We start from the raw sequence: 20751 nt of genomic DNA on the forward strand, positions 1-20751 counted from the left end.
AGGAAGGGCCTAGGAATTTGCCACCTTTATTGTCTATACAGAGCCTAGCACAGTGCCTTACACGTGGTAGACATTTCTTACAATTTTTTAACTGTTGTACGTAAGACACATCTTCTCAGGGCCTCAGTTCCAACGTCAGTGAACTAAATCATCTCTCTATCCGTCGGGGTCTAACCAGGAAGACAAAAACTATTTTCAGGCATTCAATATGGGGTTGTACAAGTGATTGAACCAAACACGGGTCACCCAGAGATGAGCATCAGCAGGAAGCTACCATTCCCTAGGCTTTGAGAGTGAAGGGAGGCGGCAGGACGACTAGTTCCAGGTCACAGGGCAAAAGCTGGAACCCTGGTGGGCCTGTCCCGTGGGACCTGGAGCTACTGACGATGACAGAGGGATGTCCTCTTAGAAATCCCACCGGAGGGTGACTTTTCCCTTCTCCCCACTCTCCAGTCTCCTGCCTCTCTGTGGTCCAATGCAGCAGGAAGCCAGAGGTCCCGGGAGCTGGGGAGCCTGGGCCTCAAGGGTCAGCTCCGGGAGACAGAGCAGAACAGGGAAGGGCGCAGGGGGAGGGAGGCAGGTGGGCCCAGGAGCCGCACAACTCCAAGTCGTCTTTCAGTCTTCAGACTTGTGGTTCAGTAAATCCATTGGATAAATGAGTAAACTGGTAAATGTATATGGAAACTCCTCATCAGTTTTTGAAATGTGTCTAGTTGCTTGTAGAAAATACGATCAAGAAGTTGTGTGTGTTTCTAGTGTTAGAGTTCTCCCATCTCTACAACAAACATAGCTTTGGGGCATGAAAAAACCCAAGCCTTTCTTATTCCTTTAGTCATTCTGAATAATTCAATCAATCAAATTGATAGTAGCAGGTAGGCCAGTAATAAGATACACTTAGTGTAAGAAAATATTTTGAGCTTCACCTGGCGCTGGGACAGTGGCAAGGACACGGGTGTCATCGTGTATTTATTGAACCAGGCGCTCTCCTTCCTCCCTGCTGCACAGGCAGGCAAGGCTCAGAAAATCCACAGTGGGGGACGGAGTGGGGGAGGGGGGCTTTGGAGGCCTCCCCACCCCCCGCATTCCTGGCTGCAGACATTTTGTTCCCAGAGATTGTTTTCCTCCACTGGAAAGTGGCACATAGTAAAATAGAACAATACCTGAAGCCCAGAGAGGATTTCATGTCTTACCTCCAGCCAATAGCTTGAGCTTCCTCTCCCACAAACTCTGTCCTCAGGGTGTCTGGTCAGATTGCAGGGTTTGTTTCAGCAATTTTAATCTTGTTGGGAGAGTTTTCTGGGGAGCAGGGGAATGACCTCCAGGAGACAAAAGAGAGAAGAGAAGCAACTTGAGCTGGGGAAATCCACTTTTCAGTCCACACGGGTGTAAGTCATTCTATTTTATTTGTGTCAGTGGGGTGGTGAATGAATAGATGTATGAAGGAGTGTGTGTGAAAACCCAACCCCCTGAGGGGGCAGTAAGGGTGGGGATTGGAATGTAGGGATTTCAAAGACTATCAGGTCTGATAAGTCTGTTGTGCTGGTAGCTAGAGAAAAAAATTGATTCCTTGTCTTCTTTTTGCACCTGTTACATTCTATTCCCAAACCTTCTATTTTCATGTTCTTATTTGCCCTATTTTCATGTTCTTATGTACTCTTAGTTCTCACTCACATTTATAATCCTGTTCCCAAAGCACAAAACCGTCCTAAGTTGGCGAGATCCTGAGGAACTTCTAAGGTTAGCGCCCCCCTTCCACTCCTGCACTGATGGACCCAGCCTTCTCCTGCCCCAAATTAAATCGTGTAGACCCAGGTACTGAGCATTAAATCAGAATCTCTAGGGGGGTGGGACCCAGACATAGGTCTTCTTGCTCTTTGTAAGTCAGGAAATTGAGGCCCAAAGAGATGAATTCGTCTGCCTAAGGGAGCACCTAAATGATTATACCAAGCAAAACGTCAGCTCTCCATGCAGCTGCCCATCTTCCAGAGTGCAAGAGCACTCCTCTGTCAGGTGTTTTCCCATGGGAGAATGCTGAGAGCATTTTAAAGCTTCCCTCAGTGAATAGCTTTAATTAGTGGTTTTCAAAGTGTGGTCCATGGACCCCTGGGGGTACCTAATGACCTTTCAGAGGATCTGCCAGATCAAAACTATTACCACAAAAATACTGAAACATTATTTGTCTTTTTCACTGTGTTGACATACGGAGTGATGATAAAAAGCAATAGATGGTAAAACTGTTGGTGGTTTAGCATGAATCTAGGCAGTGGTCCCAAATTATATTAGTTGTCATAGAGTTCTTCACTGCCATACAGCCTCAGTTAAAAACAAACCAAAACCCAAAACATTTTGCTTGATAATGTTTCAGATGCATCAATAAAAATGGTTAATTTCATTAAATCTTGACAAAGCCCTTTTTCTGCCCTGTAAGGAAATGGGAAATATGCCCAGAGCATCTCTGCTGGATTTCCTTAAGATGATAGTCATCTTGAGGGAAAGCACCTGTATGATTGTTTAAGTTGCAAACTGAACTAGCCACTTTTTCATGGAGTACAATTTTTACTTGGAAGAGCAATGAACAAATGATGATCATCCAGCCCCGGATATTTGGCAAACATTGTCCTGAAAATTAACAAAGTAGACCTGCCACTTCAAGGAAAACTAATAGTATTTGTTGCTAGTGATAAAAATCCAAACTTTTTAAAAAGGTACAAACTTCCAGCTATAAAATAAGTCCTGAAAATGTTGTGTACAGCATGGTGACTATAGTTAATAATGTTGTATTGTGTATTTGAAAGTTGCTAAGAGAGTAGATCTTAAAAGTTCTCATGGCAAGAAAAAGAAATTTGTAACCATATGTGGTGATTGTTGTTAACTAGACTTATTGCAGTGATCATTTACAAGGTATACAAATATCGAATCATTATGTTGTACACCGGAAACTAATGTAATGTTATATGTCATTTATACCACAATTAAAAAAAAATCCAAGCTTTCAAGCTATCACCGCAGTCCCTTCTCTGAACTAAGAACTTCCACTTTCTTCAGCTATTCTTTCTGCCTCTTTCATCTCCTTCTGGGACTCCCTTTGTGCATATGTTGTCTCTGAGATTCTGTCCACTTTTTTCCATTCTTTTTTCTTTCTGTTCTGAAGACTGGGTAGTCTTAATCAATCATATTCAAGTTCATGGACTCTTTATTCTGTCTGCTCATCTCTGCTCTTGAGCCCTGTAGTGAATTTTTCATGTCAGTTATTATACTTTTCAACTTCAGGATTTCTATATCGTTCTTATTTACAATTTCTGTGTCTTTATTGAGACATTGTTCTCACATTTTCCTTTAGTTCTTTAGATATAGCTTCCTTTAGTTCTTAAAAGAGCTAATTAAAATCGTTATCTAGCAAGTCCAGAGATGGTTTCTATTGACTGCTTCTCCCCTTCCCCATGACCATGTATGGGTCATGCTTTATTCTGTCTTTGCATGTCTCTAATTGTTTTGCAAAGACTGGACATTTTAAACAATAGAATGTGGCAACTCTGGGAAACAGATTCTCCCCCTTTCCCAGGGCTTGTTGTTATTTGTTTGTTTAGTGACTTTTCTGAACTAATTCTTTCAGTCAGTATTCTTTATTGTTTGTGGTCACTGAAGTCTCTGCTCAGTTTAACTTAGTGGTTGACTAATGACTAGACGGAGATTTCCTTAGATGCCTGGAACAAGTAAGTCTCCCAGTTTTTGTTGAGAGGCTCTGTGCACATGTTGGTGCATGCCTTCAACACTCAGCCAAGCAGTGGAGAACTCTGTCTTAGCCTTCACTTCCTGCTAGCACGAAGCCTTCAGGTCAGTTAGAGTTGAGAGCTTAATGTCTTCTCAGGTCTTTCCTGAGCATGCATACAGCCGTGGACATGCTCACAGCCATACACATGTGCATGGCCTTCTGGATTCCCAGAAACATGTTGGAGCTTTTCAATGGCCCCTATGGACATCTCATTCCCTAGCTTTCCCTTTTAATCTTTCTGGTTAGCCTGTTGTTTGTCTCGCCAGTTATCCACTGCCTCAGGCAGCCATCATGTTAAATAGTTGCCTCTGAATTTTTTCCTGACAAATGTCTCAGGGAAAATGTTCTTCAGTCTAGTTGAACTCTGAATCAGGACACATAAACACAGTCTTGTACGTGTGATCAGGGAGCCAGCAGACAGATCAGATGATAATTCCCTGGGAATGGGGGCTTTGGAGTTGCTTCAACCGTGTTCTGCCCCTTCTGTGGCTGCTAGACTGCTGATTTTCGCCATGATTGTGAACACTTGGTTTACAGGACTCCATGGAGGTGGGGATGAGGGATAGGACAGGTGAAGTTACAACACCAGAAAATTTGCTATTCTTCCTGAGATTCAGTCATTTTTCTTGAATAAATCCCCCTCAGATTGTCTTTGGTTATTTTTCAGAATTCTGAAAAAGTTGATTCAGACACATTTTGCCAGCATTCTTATTGCTTTTATGGAGGAGAAAATTTTCAGAAGTCTTTACTCTGCCATTTTACTGATGTCCTCCATCTTTCCATTGCTACCAAGCAACTTAGCACAGAATTGACTTACACAGTTATGATCAATTAATATTGGTATTATTTCCCTAACTAGAAATTTCAAAAACTTGTATCCTTCATCAGAAGCTTGATAGTTTGCCAGTACTTCCAAATTATTCTGGAAAGATCAGTAGGAATATTAATTAATGTGATTTTTAAAAATATTATATAATGAAATGTGGTAATGTTTAGAAGATCTCATGAACCAAGTTCCTCCAGATGAACAATACATGATGTTACAAAATCACATATGGGTAAAAATGCATGTAAAATGCAGTCTAGATGAATGGATTTTATGTAACTAGATGATAGGGTTTCAGATTCCACATCGCAACCACTCTTTGTATAGTAATGAAGATTATCTGCAATCATATGAAAAGACTATTAAAATACTCTTCCTTTTCCAACTGCATATCTGCACGAGGCCAGATTTTCTCCCTATACTTCAACCAAACCAAAGTATTGCATCACAATGCAGAAGCAGATAGAAAAAAAACAGCTGTCTTTTATTAGGCCAGATATTAGGTGTGTGAAAAATGTAAAGCAATGCCATTCTTATGAAATTTTACTTTGTTTAGGAAAAATATAGGTAGCATATAAATATATGCTATCCATGCTCACATGTAATGAGCTTATTTTTGTTATTTTTAAATGAATAAACGTTTTCAATTTTTCTCAGTTTTAATTTTAATATGGTAAATATTGATAGATATAACCCTCATAAACAAACATTCTTGGGAGTCCTCAGTTGTTTTTCAGAGTGTATAAAGGGGTCCTGCTGCCCAAATATTTAAGAACCTCTGGTTTAGACCAACCCAGGGGGTTCAAGCCCAGAAGAAGCCCCATCCACTTAAGGTCACATGTGCCTCTTTTTCTTTAATATGGAAATGATTAATTTAGAAAGAACGTAGAGTATTCCAGCAAGACTTTCACAGCAAGGGGGAGGAATGCTGTTGCTTCCTTCCACCAAAAGGAAAGATATGCAAGGAGGGAACACAATTAATTGTTCAGGGAATTTCTTCCGGGAAGCTTTTGCATTCCTGTCAAATCACTGTGGGGCACACAGGTCACTCTGCCAGCATCTTGCAGATTCTAAAGCTCAGCACTACTCACACCATTTTAGCTGCTCCTACTGGAGTCCCCTCTTTGAGCTTCCCTTGCTCTTCCAGTTTCCACCTGACAACTTAGCACAGAACTGACCTACAAGGTTCTCGCAGAAATTCAGACTGTTTCCCCCAGTAGACTTTCAGTCATTTTAGGGCTGGACATGACGTGGCATGCATCTCCTTGACTCTTGCTCAGCACTCAACATAATACCGGGCACCAGAACAAAGTCTTCAAGAGTGTGTCAATTGACCAATGCAGATGAACACTTAGGACAGAAACATTTGCAAAAATGATCGCTCTACATCTGTCACTTCCTTTTTCTGAATGGGAGTTTTCTAACACGACGTACCGAGCCTGGCTTCAGGGTAGAAGGCTCTGGTTTCCTAGCCCAGCTCCACCACTTATCAACTTTGTCACTTCAGGGAAATTAGTCAACCCCTTTGAGCCTCAATTTTGCATGCAGGGAGCAGCACGCACATTGTTTACTAGAGGGGACATTCAACAAATGTAGCGCTCCTGGCCAAATGTTCGCCCTCTCTTCTTTAAGATGCTTAGAGATAATGATCAAGGACATGTCAACCACAAACCATAAGTCTCTGAAAAGAGGTCATTAGCTGGTGAGAAGAACTCTACTTAATTAACTTCTGAGAGGTCAGTTATGCTTTTTCCTCTTTAGTAGACATAGGATGATTTGTAAATCTTCTATTGGCTGAAACACATACTCCATAAAATCATACATTACTAAATCATAACGTTCTCCCATTTGCTTATTTAGTCATTCAGAAGTGAAATATATTTAACCCAATTATTTTCTCCATATTTTTTCTAAAATTTCTTTGATTTTCCATCCTTGGTTCTTGAGAACCATCCCTCTTCCCCACCTTGAATGCTTTCTTACCTGGTCCTTTGGCCTCTCCGCCTTATTTCCTTCTCTCCCTTTCTGTTCTTTCCACACAAGTCTTGGTACTTTCGGGGCAGGTGGTTTCTCTGGCATAGGGATCATGTCTGGATAAATCAGGAAATCAGAATTACTTGGGATTTCCCAGTAGCCCATCGTACTATTCTATGCTCCTTGTAAGTTCCTATCTGAGGCCAGGTCTCCAAGAACTAATGGAAAAGAGGCAAGCGGGCAGTGGTGTGGGCCATGTGAAGCTCAAACGAAGGCCCGTTTCTCTTCATTCAGCTTTAATTCAGCTCAACCGAGACCTATGTGTAAGTAATGAGGATGAGGATGAGGCTGTCTCCAAGGGCGGGCCCAGGACAATTTGTAGCAGAATGTGTTTGGGATCTCTTTTTTTCTTTTTTAAAGATTTATTTATTTATTTGGGGGGGGGGCAGAGGGAGAGGGAGAAGCAGACTCCCCGCCGAGCAGGGAGCCTAACACAACCCTACCCGAAATCAAGAGTCGGATGCTCAATCGACTGAGCCACCCAGGCGCCCCTGTTTAGGATCTTTAAAAGCAGATTCTCAGGCCTTTTACCCATGGATTCTGATTCAAAAATTTTAAATAGAGTTTCCTGATGCTTCTTCTGCACAGTTCTTGAGAACCCAAGGTAATCTGGTCTCAGCACTCTCACATTTTTTTTTTTTTAAATTGAGTTATATTTGACATACAACATTGTGTATGTTTTAAGGTGTACAGCATATTGATTTGATGCATTTATGATTGCCATAGCAGTGTTAGCTAATGTCTCTATCACACCACGTAAATATCATTTTAGCCCTTCCACATTCTTATAGAATATATGTGGCATAAAGTTTCTGCTTTGCCAAGCCCCTTCACATTGATTTTCTCATTTGAACCTCAGAATAACCTTGTGAAGTAGACAGGAGGGGCAGGTACTTTTCCTCTAGAAAGTTAACCCTAAATTTCAGTCTCCGCATGTTGTTGGCCAAGACAAATCCGAATATCAGCTGTGGCCAGCCTCAGCCACCCCTGATTGGCTTCTACTTGGGAACCAGATTATTAAAAACCAAGATATTAACAAAATTGGAATTAGTCTATGATTTTTGAAAATGAGGTGTGTGTGAGCAGGCACCCAACTATTTTTTTTTTTTTAGATTTTATTTATTTATTTGACAGAGGCAGAGAGATCACAAGTAGGCAGAGAGGCAGGCAGAGAGAGAGGGGGAAGCAGGCTCCGTGCTGAGCAGAGAGCCCAATGTGGGGCTCGATCCCAGGACCTTGAGATCACGACCTGAGCCGAAGGCAGATGCTTAACCAACTGAGCCACCCAGGTGCCCCAAGCACCCAACTATTGAGGGCTTATGAGCACATATGAGCTTGGGGAGACAGGGGGATGCCTTCAGCAAGAAGAAAGTGAGTAAGAAAGACTGTGCCATTGAGTGTCTAACAATGACCCTTCTAGGTTAGATATTGGTGCACATTTTATGTAAATCAGTCAATAAATATCTAAACATCACCTCTAATTCTGGCCAGACCACAGCTCCTGCCTTCTGAAAATCCTGATTGACTTCTGAGCTGGATAATGCATCTAGTGAGACCAGCAATGTCATAGCTACACTGAGGTCAAATGAATAAAGCAGTGCAAATTATAAAGCAAGTGTAACAAGTTTTTATTGGAACTGCAGAGCCTGGAGGCCCTAGTGGGAAAGGTCAGCAAAGCCTGTTAGGCTTGAGTCAATAAAGGGAGGGGCCACAGGAATACCATCTCTCCTGGAGCAGGGAGAGCAGGCTCAGCATGATCCAGGATTCAGTTTCTTCCCTGCTGGGCCCAAGCCAAACACCTGACTTGGTCTGTGTAAGTCAGGATGGCATGTGAACATGGGTTTCCAGCCAGAGGGGCTCATGGGGTGGGGTTTAGACTTCATAGTCATGTAAAATGAAGAGAAATGGCACCATTCTTCATGCACATAATCCCAGTGTGGTACCTTTACAGCCTCCTGGCAAGAACCTTGCCTTCTCAGCACAGGCTTAAAAAGAGTTATTGCTTATGCTGTTCCACTGCAGGGGGTCGAATTCTTCAGTTGTTTGTGTACCATATTTCACTCCAGAAAATGATGTTTTTTTTTCAAATTCCCATAGCATAAAAAAAGACTTAAAAGGAGAGAAGAAGGAACTAGAATACTAGAAGCTTCCCCATTCATCTGAATAATTCTCAGCAGTTTTCAAGTTGGGGTAATATTGTGGAAAGTTCTAAGGGAAAATGCTGAGCTTCCTGGGTTCTCAGCTCGAGGGCAACTGGAACTCAGGAGCTGGTTGCCTCTGACCACGAGCCCCTTTGCAGGGAGACCACAGATCTCTTTGTGGGTGCAGCAAAAACCATGGTGGTTTTCTGTGTGCCATGACGTGAGAAAGGTTGGCATGTCCGTCCAAACCCGGCAAACTTACCTGGGTATTCTCTTCCTCCTAGCTGTACCCCAGATGACGCTGCTGTTTACCAAATCTCCGCTAAAAACGGTTCCGGAGTGATTTGCTGCTCTGCGTCCGTTGAAGTCCTGTGCTCAGCAGAGGACCCAGAGCTCTCTCCCAGCCCGAAAGATGGCGGGGGCACGGGCTGGAAACATGCAACAGGGGCACGTGCGCAGGAGAAAACAAATCAGCTCGATGAGAAAGAACATCCTTGCAAGGGGGAAGAAAGTATCTCCGCAGGTACTCCCATGTCAGCTGATGCCCCCTCCTCCAAACTCAGCTGTCTATGCTCACTCCAGTTTTTGGTCAATAGGGGCACTAGGGCCTCCAGTCCTGAAAATCCCTTGGATGTTAAAGGAACGAGGCCAATGGAAGAGGCTCATGATCCGGATGACGCAGAGGAGGTTGCAGATGGGTTGCTTTTCTCTAATTCAAGTTATATTCCCGCTAAACAAGACATCTCTTGCCACAGGACCGTGCATTCCAAAGTATCGAGGCTAACGGACGGTGCCTTAAACAGCGATGGCCCTCATGAGGAAGTCTCAGACTCTGGGCAAGCGGAGCCCAAAGTGCAGAAATACATCAGCTTCAGCCGGCCCCTGTCGGAGGCGACCGCATCCGCCTGCCCAGGTGACAGGGCCACGATCAAGCAGCAAGTCAGCCCACAGGTGTCCAGCGAAGACTCTGACAGTGACTATGAACTTTGCCCAGAGATAACCCTAACCTGCACCGAGGAGTTTTCAGATGATGACCTAGAGTATCTGGAATGTTCCGACGTTATGACAGATTACTCTAATGCAGTTTGGCAAAGGAACCTGCAGGGGACTGAGCATGTTTTTTTATTAGAAAGCGATGACGAAGAGATGGAATTCAGTGCGTGTTGCCTGGGTGGGTGTGAGCATCTCCTCAGTGAAATGGGTTGTGGGCCTCGGGTTTCGGATGACACCAGGCCTATGGATGCCACCACTGGCTTCTGTGGTTATCACTCACAACCCCAAGAAGTGGGGGTGAGGAGCAGCCAAGCCTCCACCCACAGTCCCTCATCCCTGCAAACGGGGATGATTCTGACTTTGGGACCTCACCGGGACGCAACGTCTACGGTGACAGACCAGGGGAGATATAAACCACCCAGTGCTTCTGAGGCCGCTGAAAATGATTATCCAGGAATTCGAAGAGAAACCAGAGACAGCCACCAGGGAGGAGAGGAATTCACCAGTGACAATCTGCTAAACGTGGATAAAGCAGTGATAGAGACGGCGATGAAGCGCTTGTCTGGTGAGTTAGAAAAGTCAGGGGCGAACCAGTGGTTGGAGATCGCAGCCGAGGAAAAAGTAAGGGATGAGGGTTCATTGACCAAGAGGGGCTCAGAGAAACCTGCCAGGGTGAGGCGGCCCGGCATGAGAGGAAAACCCAAAAAGCTGAGGCCCAACCGGAAAGAAAGTGCAACAGAGGGCACCCCTAATCTCCTCTATCCCAAAGAACCTGTTAAGCACCCACTAACCCAGAGTGATAAAAGAGACGGTTCTCATGCCAGAGCGCAAGCTGCCGAGTGGAATTCCCAGTTCCCTGAAGGAGAATGTGCTGCTACAACCCAAACCGAGCAAGAAGCAAAAGCCCTGCAAACTGCCCCGGGCCCACTCCCCCGAGGAGGGAACTCAGGCTTCTCGGGAGAAGGGGTGCTGGTCCAGAACCTATTCGAAATGAGCAGAGCTCCAGACTGCAGGGCTCATCCTCAGGTAAGGCTCCTCTTTTTTAAAAATTACTAGATGGAAGGTGTGTGTGTGTGTGGCTCATCCTCAGGTAAGGCTCCTCTTTTTTAAAAATTACTAGATGGTGTGTGTGTGTGTCTTCCCTTTATATTCACGATCACCGTACCACAGTGTAAATCAGAAGCTAGGAGTAGCCGCTGCTGCTGGGAAGGAGATCTGGTTTTGAAAAAAGGCCCAGATAAACCCTAAGCCATCCTAATTATAGCCAAAGACAGAAGTGAGAGGCACTAATGGGATTCTAGACAGCTGGAAAAAGAAATTCGATATTTTGTCGACTGCATGTGTTTTACCAGGCCATGTCCCTATTCAGAACGTTTTTCAAGCAAATGTGTTGGGTGAAGACTTTAAAAGGGAAAAAAAAATTCTCTGTGGTCATTTTTCAGGAGCCCTTTGAAAACGGTAAGCGCTGGCTTTAATCAGAATTCATCGTAAAAATGAAAGATCTTGGTGTGTCTCAGTGATTTGTAGAGTCCGCTTTCACGGTGCTGGAGAAGGGGGACAGAGTTGGTTTTCTGTGCCCAAAAATCAAAGTGGATTTGTGAACGAATGTTTGTTTTGTTTTCCTTAGATCACAAAGTATGAAAGAGGCTAAGGAAACACTGCCAGGAAATAAATTTGTTTCACCCTATTACTGATTGGGGGGGTTTATTTGAAAGAGATGGAATTAACAGAAATAGGGCACAAAAGATATTGTATTTGATATGTGAATTTCTTGTATTTTTAATTTTAAACGGTCCCGAATGGGTTTTGGACTGATGTTGTGCTGTGTGGTCGAGATTTTATTTTTGTAGCTAACTACCTAAGAAAAGTTATTCAATTATTCTTACTAGACCTGTGTTCTCTCTCCCCCCAACTTCAGAGTAGGAACCTAGTGTTGTTTTTACAGATTGGACATACTCCAAAGAAAATGAAATATTCCCAAATGCATTCACAGTTACTGAACTCTAGCTATGAAAAAGTAAACACGTAATACATTGGTTTCTAAAGACCCAGTCATAAAGTAGCCAATCTAAAAATCTCCAGATCTGAGGTAGCTTTTTCCTGAGCAAATTCTCTGCCCCATAAAAGTCACATTTATGCTTGACATTTTGCAGGAGAGCCAGCTTTATGCTATTTGGTTGTTTAACACCTACCACTGGGGTGATCACATGCCAATGACCACAGATGCCTGCCCGGGATAGGTTTATGGAGGTGGTTTAGCCAAAGGTTAATACAAAATGAAGTTGCAGTGTTAATTTTTTCATGTCAGTACACATAGCATTTCCTTTTCTATTCATAAAACGCTCTTCCTGGCTCAGCTAAGTACCTTGTTACAGTTGTTTATCCACATTGAGCATTTCACTGGGCAAATTATCTTCCTGATTAAAGGTGGGGGGGGTGAGGGGGGTAAAGTGGCCAAGGAAGAATACTTGGAGGGGAGGAGGCTGGTGACAATGTTAGTTATAGACCCACCACTGGGGGAGACAATTTCTAGCTTCCTCAACTGCCAACAATGAGAGGAGCTAAAGGAAGGAGCCCCCTTTGTCATCCTCGGCTTGCACCCTAAACTGAATTCTGAGATCGGGAGTCCTGGTAACAGCAAGCTCCATGCAGCTAAATAAAATGGGCCGTCTCGGGAACCACAGTCATCTGTCTGGTGCACGTTCTTGTCTCCATCAAAGTTCTTGTGGGACTCTTGCTTGTACGCTCCCACACACTCCCCACACACTCACCTCTCCAGCTATCGGCTCCGGGTCTGAGGTGCGTGTTTTGTGTTTTGTGGCGTGACTCCAGCAATTACCTCAGACCCATAAAGGTGACTTTTTAGGAAGCTTGCATTCTGCAGGTAGTTGGGCTGTCTCTCACCTGGCTGTTCTCAGTAGCAGAGCCAGCCTCTCACTCAAGGGTGACCAGAAACGTGAATGGAAGTTGGAGATTCAGGGGCGGTTCTGTGCAACCTGAAGTTAGAAATAGGAGCTCTGTATCTGTGGCATTTATTTTCCCTTAACTAAAGCGGGAAAATTCTGCCCCAGGGCCAGGGGCATAGTGAGAGCAAATTCTTTTATCCATGTAGAAAGTTACTAACTGTAGGAGATGCCTATGTCCCTTACATGCATAGACAATATAAGCCAAATTTACAGCGAAGGGCTAAATATCATTCTAAATGTGACACAAAAGCATGAGAAGCTCCCTGGGAGCTAAATCAGACTTTCTAAAAGTACTGCTGAAAAAAAAGTTGGTGAATCTTTCGATAAGTCAAAAAGACATTTTAAATATTTATTCTCAGACACCTGACGCTTGTGGGATCTTAAAATTCGAAATGGTTAAAAATCCTTGGTTGGGGGGGTAATATTCATAAATCTGCCCACTCTTGACTCTTGCCTGATGCACTTACCTTTAGGTGTCTTTTTGTAGAAACAGTGACCATCAGCTTATCTTTTAGCAGGTTGTCCTCATCTGTATATTTTAGCATTCTGAGGAAAAGTCCATACCTTTAATTCTGCATTTGAAGAACAAGGCTATATTGTAGAATATCTCCTGCCTAAACATAGATCTGCAGGTGTATTTACCTCCTGTCTTCCCCTCCTGCTTTTACAATGTAAGACCATCTTGTGCTGATTTGTGTGGAAATAGTATTTACCCAGGCTAGGATTGGAAAGCCCCCAGTTTCTCTCCATTTATGGAAGATTCCAAAGTTAATCCCAGTTTGGGGTGGAAAACAGAGAGGGCACCCCAGGATAACTTGAATCATCTTCAAGGATCACACTGCCAATCCTTCACCTTGGTTTTGCTCTTGCTTTTATGATCCAACTCAGAGGCAAGGCCTGATGACCTGCTCATCTTAAGTTTCCTTCTAGCCACGCTGGGGTAAGATCCTCCTCACTCTTAAATCAGAAGTGCTGTCTGTCCTTCTGCATCACTGCCCAGCTGCACCCCAGAGAGATTTGCATTTCTCTTTGGGGTCGTGGGATCTCAAGTGTACAGTAGGAAAGTATAATCTTAGGTTTTGAGAGTTAAGAATCTTCCTGATCAGGAATCAACACTAAGCATAGAAGGTGAGCTCCTTGACAGCAGGGAGTTTGGTCACTGTATTTTATTCATGGATAGGTCCCATGTCTTTGGAATCATGCTGGCCACATAGTAGGCACTCAAGAATTGAAAGAATAAGTAGCCCTATGAGACAAGATTTAATTCCATTAATTCCGTAATGATCATTGGTCTCAACCACTTTATGGCCTTTGGTGACATAAATACTTTCTTTGGTTCTCTTCGCGTACCAATTTTCCACTACCAGATTGCTTCCATTGCTCTTTGGGCCCTGGGAATGGATTACTTTGTACTAAACTGTAAACACCTTGCACTTGGGTTCCTTTGTGTATGCTGGCGATTCGCACATAACCTTGGCCTCATCAGTGCCTTGTTAGCTTTCCCAGATCGCTGCCTAGACCCAGGAAGACATTACCACATTCCCCTAACATTCAAGACCCTCTGCCATATTGCTTCCATCTACCTCTGAGTGGCAAAGCAGACAAACACACCAGTTTCTTCATCTGGAGAACGAAACTTTCTCTCAGATGTGTGGTGTTTCTTCTGTCTTCCTGCCTGGAATGCAATGCCCTCGCTTGGCTTGTTGCCAGATCAGCTCCTTTCGTCTTTCAAGGCCAAGATCCTGCAAGGTACTTCAGATGCACCTCACCCCCGAAGCACAGTCCTCATCCCTAACTATGATTTCTCTTTCCACAGAAACCCAGCATTCTTGTTCTCATACTCTGTGTAAGGCTCTGGACCTGAGTCTGGGTCCTGCCCTACTACTTTCTGATTCTGTGACCTTGGCAAAAACGACCTAAGCTCTCCCAGGCCCAGTTTCCTCATCTAAAACAGAAAACAGAAATGATAATAATAATAATAATACCTTATAGAGTGTTGTGAGGATTAAAGTCTCGCATGAAAAATGCTTATCATAGTACCTATTTTGCAGTTAACATTTAATGAGTATTATCATTTTTATTTTGGTTATTATTTACTTTTTTAAAAAAGATTTTATTTTTACTTAAAATTAATCTCTACACCCAACATGGGGCTCAAACTCACAGCCCCAAGATGAAGAGTTGCATTCTCTACTGACTGAGCCAGCCAGGCCTCCCTGTTATTTACTTTCTTAATACTCTGTCCTTTTCCCCCATGTTAAAGACATACCGAGGGCTGGCTGTGAGTGGTTTTATACCTTTTTTAATTGAAATTTTCATTGAGAGAATTGTACATGCACACACAGTTGTCAGAAACAGCATGAGAGATCGTTATACCCGTTGCCCCGGTTTCCCCTACAGTGACATTTTGTAACATTATAGCACAATGTCACAACCAAGAGATTGATACGGTTACCATCTAGTGATCTCATTCAGGTTTTCCGTGTTACTTGTGTCTGTGCGCATGCACGCGCATGAAGATCTCTCAAAATTTATCATTTGTGTGGGCTTGGGTGATAAATGCAGTGTGAAACTTCATGCTAATCGGAGTTCAGCCTCGTAGCCAGGCAGGTGGTACAATAATACAGTATATGGCAGCTTGAAATGGGCATGGCCATCCAGTAACGGGCAGGACACATAGTAGGTCTCCAGTAAATATATATATTTTTTAGCATAGGAAAATATCAAGCAGGGACACCTGGGTGGCTCAGTCAGTTAAGCATCTTCCTTCAGCTCAGGTCATGATCCCGGGGTCCTGGGATAGAGTCCTGCTTTGGGCTCCCTGCTCGGTGGGGACCCCGCTTCTCCTTCTGCCTGCCGCTCCCCCTGCGTGTGCACTCTCTCTAATAAATAGATAAAATCTTTTAAAAAAAAAAAAAAAAACAAAGGAAAATATCGAGCAGATAATCTAAACCTCCTTGTAATGTAGTTTTCGTCTCTGGGACAGAGCAACCTGAGATTTGAGTTCATCTGCATAATAAAATGCACCCCCTCCCCAATAACAACTGTTCAAACGGCCTCCAGAAGGCAGATAAGCCAGCTCTCTACCGATGATAGGAAGGGCCGAAGTTTATAATTACTCAACTCTTAGCACGCAGCAGTCAGGCCTCTTGTCAACACCACCCCACGGTTGACCCGGCAAGTAACACAAACATTTGTTTTGTTTTTAATCACGAAGCCTACCGTGCCGCTTCTGCCCAATACTGTCACTGCCCCGCACCTGCAGGATCCACCGGTGCCCTGGCTCCCCGCGGTAACTGTACTCAACGACTGTCAAATAATCAGTGGAGACTCGCTCGAACCTCCAGCCCTGCTACTCACAGTGCAGTCTGCAGACCAGCTTGTCAAAGTACAGACCCTCAAACCCTGCCCCAGCCTCGCGAAATCAGGATCTGCATTTTAACCTGATTCCTGGGTGATTCATATACACACTGGAGTTCCAGAAGCTCTGGTCTACAGAGGGGAGATCTTTCTCAGATTAGAAAAGACCCGAACCCAGAGGTCTGGCTGGCTGGCTGGCTGGGACCCTAACACAGTCTGATTCCTGAGTTCGGCCCCCAGAGATTCTGATGTAATTTGGTCTGAGTGTGGCTTGGGCCTTGGGGGTTTTAAAAGCTCCCGGATGGTTCTCTGTACCCACAAATTTGAGAATCTTAGCTGTGCTTTAAAACCATCCCTGTTATTTTCTAAATGTAGAGATGCCTAGGCCCCACCCCTGGAAGTTCTGACATCAGTAGTCCTAGGGTCCTAGGGCTCAGGCTCGTAGACCTGCAGCCCTTAGTGGAATGGAAGGGTCGCCCTGGGAGGCTCCAGGTTGAAGACCCGAAGAGCAGGGCTGCAGCCTGCAGGGAGCTGAAGGTTGTACAGCTCATGAAAGCACTCTGTCAGTGAGTCGGGAGCCCCTTGCCCCAGATTTCCCTCCAATCTTAGCTGAGGAGCCCAGCACCAGGTTATTCAGTACTATTTTTCAAACAGGCAGTGGGTATTCGCCACCCAGAAGATGTTGCTGTTCTCGTGACATATATGCATTCCGGAAATACCTCCTATTCTGCGAAAATCACAGCCTTTCAATGATCAGGGCTTCTGGGGAAAATAGCATTCCCTGCAGGTCGCTTCACAAACTGGTCATTGGAAAACCAGAGACAGAAGCAAAAAAATGTGTGCAGGAAGTCCCCTTGGACGGTCCAGGGAGGCAGCCCAGGTTGGCCGTGGGTTGCTAGGGCAGATATTTAAACTACACCAGATAACTGCGTGGAAACATTGGCAGCCCTCATGTTAGGCAAGCGGGAGGGTGCTGAGGCCGCAGGGACAGGAAGGGGATCTCCACGCCAGCGTGGCTGGGCCTGGGAGGGGGCGAGCAACCTGGCCTCAGACCCACCGGCCTAGAGTGCCCGTCTCAGGAGAGAGGAGTGCAGGACAGGCCTCATTTTTAATTTTATTCAAATATGCCTAGAGTTTCTGCTGCCAGTGCAAAAGTTGAGTTGAAGGCTCTTCCCTTTCCAGCTCAAGATTCTCTACTTGACCCCAGCGCTTCGGGGGCCCCTTGGCCTAGGAGAGACCACGTAGGAACCAATGCAGCATCTACATCACAGCGACGTCATTCCCCTACTCACCCATCTCAGAGGGGTAACCCGTTATAGATCCCGTGTTGGAGCACAGGGATGCCCCGGGGCCCGCGTCCTGCCTCTGCTCGGGGCTCAGGGCAGTGCGGCTCCCCCCGGAGGGCCTGGATTATTTGCACTGGATTCACCTGCTGTGGTGCATGTTTAGATCTCTAAATTTTACCTCAGGCTTGTTGAATCGGCACGTGGAACCAGCGCTGGAGGTGGTTCTCGTGGGCAGTACGGTTCCAACCATGGGCTTCATGAGACCGAGATCGCGAGTGAATACTACCACCTGAGGTGTTCCCATAAAGAATCACAGGATTTTGGACGTAACAGGAAGTGTCGGGCTTATCAAGTGTAACCCCTTTGCCCTAAGAGGGAGAAAAACCCCTCATGATTTCGATGTTTCTCTGCTTTCTACTTGGCTTGCTCTAAATGCAGCCTGTTCCTCACCTGTCCGGCAACTGAAATAAATACAGATCCTGACTTATTGTAACTAATCCAAAACAGGTGTGCCATCTACAGCTGAGCTTTATTTTAAGGAGTAGTTCAGTGACCGGAATTTGGGCGGCAGCAGTGGAAGCGGACAGAGAAGGGTCGCGTGGCTGCTTGGGTGGGTTTAAGTCCTTGTAGCAAATCTCTCACCACTGCCTTGGATGGGAGCTGAGTGCCAGAGACATGCCTTGTTGGTGTTTTTTGGCTATGACGGAGAAAGAACTTGCTTCACTGATAATGGGACAGGAAAAATGTTGGATTAACTATCCATCTATCAATATAAATGATAAAACCGTGGCAGAACAGGGTGGGGGCAGCCCTCAGTAGATCAATAGATAAACCAAAGTAGAGAGTACAGAATCAGGCCCAAGAATATACTGGAATTTGGTTTATGATGGAAATAGCCTCTCAAGTTTTAGGAAAGAAACAACATCTTCAATGCTGACACGATTAGCCATCTATGTGGAGAAAAAAAAAAAAAAAGACCAGTACTTTGCAGTGGACCCAAATAAACTCCAGATGGATCTTTGAGTCAAATATATTTTAAAAAGCCCAAAACTATAAACTACTAGAAAAAATATTGGAAACTGTTTTCATGAACTTGAAAGCCATAAGATCTTCTTGGGACACAGGACGAAAAAGAAAGGAAGAAAACATTGATCATTTTGCTTACATCAAGTTAATTTCTATATGACAAAAAATGTCATAAACAAAATTAAGTGAAAGTGAGATACTGGAAGAAATATGTAGGACATATGTAACAGACGAAGATTAATTTCCAAAGTATATGAAAAGCAGATAAGAAAACATATCCCTAATGGTTGAATTTTAAGGGAAGTAAATAAATACGAAGTTCATAGACTAGGATATACAAATGGTTACTAAACATGTGAGATGTTCAACCTCATGAGTAATTAGGAAAATATAAATTTTAAACATATAATATCTCTCACCCATCAGACAGGCAAAAAATTTACAGGATGGGAGATAAGATCAAGGTGTTGAGACTATGGAGAAATGGGTACTTTGTCAGCAAGCGTGTAGCTTGTTGATATCTTTTAAACTTAAAGAGGGCATTACCGGCTATTCTGCAGTTTCATGGGCCCAAGGAGACACGTACCATGATGTAGAGTGAGAAAGGTATATTACAGAATGATCCACAGAACATGGTATCGTGTATGTACCCACCCCGAACCAACCCATAACCATATATGTCATTTGTACCTGTACATGGGAGTACAAAAAATTATGTTTGTTAAGTGTAGAAGGATCCACACCAAAGTGACAACCGTTGATAACTCTGGGAAGGGACACAGGAAACTTGCATTTGGACCATTGATTAGTAATGTTAAGAGTTTTTAAGGAAACTATATTCATTTGTTCCTTGTATTATTGAAAACTATTTTTTAAAAAAGGAGACTAAACAGAGGTCTAGGAATCCGTGATTTTGGTCCTGGTTCTACCATTAACCAGCTTTGTGTCCCTGAGCCCATTTCTCCTCTTCCTTGGGCCTCTTCCCTCAGTTTTTCCTTAAACTGAAAGGGTTTGAACATGAGGATCTCTAAGTTTCCAAGGCACGAAAGTCCTGTGAATCCCTAATTCCATATCAGCTGCCAAAATAAATATCAAATAGAGTGGAAGAAAATGTGGATCTCAAGGTGAGGAAAGCCTTTCTAAGCATAAGGGGGAAAATCGATAAACCTGACAATGTAAGAATTCTGCATATTAAAAAACTCATAAACAGAATTTAAAAACAAATGAAAACTTAGAAAAATACGTACTGGGGGCGCCTGGGTGGCTCAGTTGGTTAAGCGTCTGCCTTCGGCTCGGGTCATGATCCCAGGGTCCTGGGATTGAGCCCCGCATCGGGCTCCCTGCTCAGCGGGGAGGCCTGCTTCTCCCTCTCCCACTCCCCCTGCTTGTGTTCCCTCTCTGCTGTCTCTGTCAAATAAATAAATAAAATCTTTAAAAAAAGAAAAGTACGTACTGGTGATGTATAGACAAAGAAATCAGCATAAGAAAGCATGAACAGCTTAATCCAATATAGGCAAAGGAATCATAGTCAATTCATTAAAAAAATGTAGACTTACGTCATAAACTTAATCAGCTGACTTCCTTCACCGTTCCTTCCTTCGTCAGTTTTCAGTGATTGCTTTTGAAGTGATAATATCTCCATCTGATAAGACTGTGAGGAAAGAGGCTTTCTTCTACTCTGCGGGTGGAAGTGCAAAGTGGTATCATCTTTCTGGGTGGCAGATTGGCAATATTTACTAATATCTTTAAAATGCGAACTTTGGCCCAGTGATTCGCCAAATGTGGTGATGAGAGCTGTAAGAGCTAGCTGGACAAGAGTGTCCATTGCAGCATGACTTGTAATAATGAAACTTTGGGAACAATCTAGATCTTTAACAGCGGGGGTAGGGGGATGGTTAAATATTGTGGTACAAAATCCTTTGGAACACCACACGGCCGTTACAAATCATGCTTTGGAAACATTTAAGGGTATGAGAAAATACTTGCGAACAAATGACGAAGCAATATATACGTAGTCTCTTCCCTTGAAAACCTTGGGTGTCATGAGGGAAAGCTCCAGTTCTTCCCCTGTGGTCCCATGGACCCTAACCAAGCGAAACCCCTGGGCACTTTGCTATTCAACGCCTTTACACCTCGCTGCAATTCGAGCATCAATCAGTCAGTCTCAAAGTCACTTACTGAGCTCTTGCCGAAGGGAACTGACAAAAACTGGTGGCTTTTGAAAGGAAATAGCCTCGAGGGCGTCTGGGTGGCGCATTTGGCTAGGTTTCCGACTCTTGATTTTGTCTCAGGTCATGATCTTGGGGTCCTGAGACTGAGCCGTGTCAGTCTCTGTGCTCGACGGGGA

At 44.1% G+C, this 20751-nt stretch overlaps 1 protein-coding gene across 1 annotated transcript in view; it reads left to right on the plus strand.

Annotated features, from left to right (window-relative positions):
• ALPK2 (alpha kinase 2) overlaps positions 1-20751 on the plus strand; it is a 101788-nt gene that overhangs the window by 20798 nt on the left and 60239 nt on the right. Inside the window, exon 3 of the mRNA XM_032422594.1 lies at positions 9058-10792. Within this exon, the coding sequence (XP_032278485.1) occupies positions 9305-10792 (1488 nt within the window). The 5' untranslated portion in view covers positions 9058-9304. The remainder of the gene's footprint in view (positions 1-9057; positions 10793-20751) is intronic.

This window comes from Phoca vitulina, unplaced genomic scaffold (assembly GCF_004348235.1).
Source record: "Phoca vitulina isolate PV1807 unplaced genomic scaffold, GSC_HSeal_1.0 scaffold27, whole genome shotgun sequence".
In the NCBI taxonomy this organism is placed as follows: domain Eukaryota; kingdom Metazoa; phylum Chordata; class Mammalia; order Carnivora; family Phocidae; genus Phoca; species Phoca vitulina.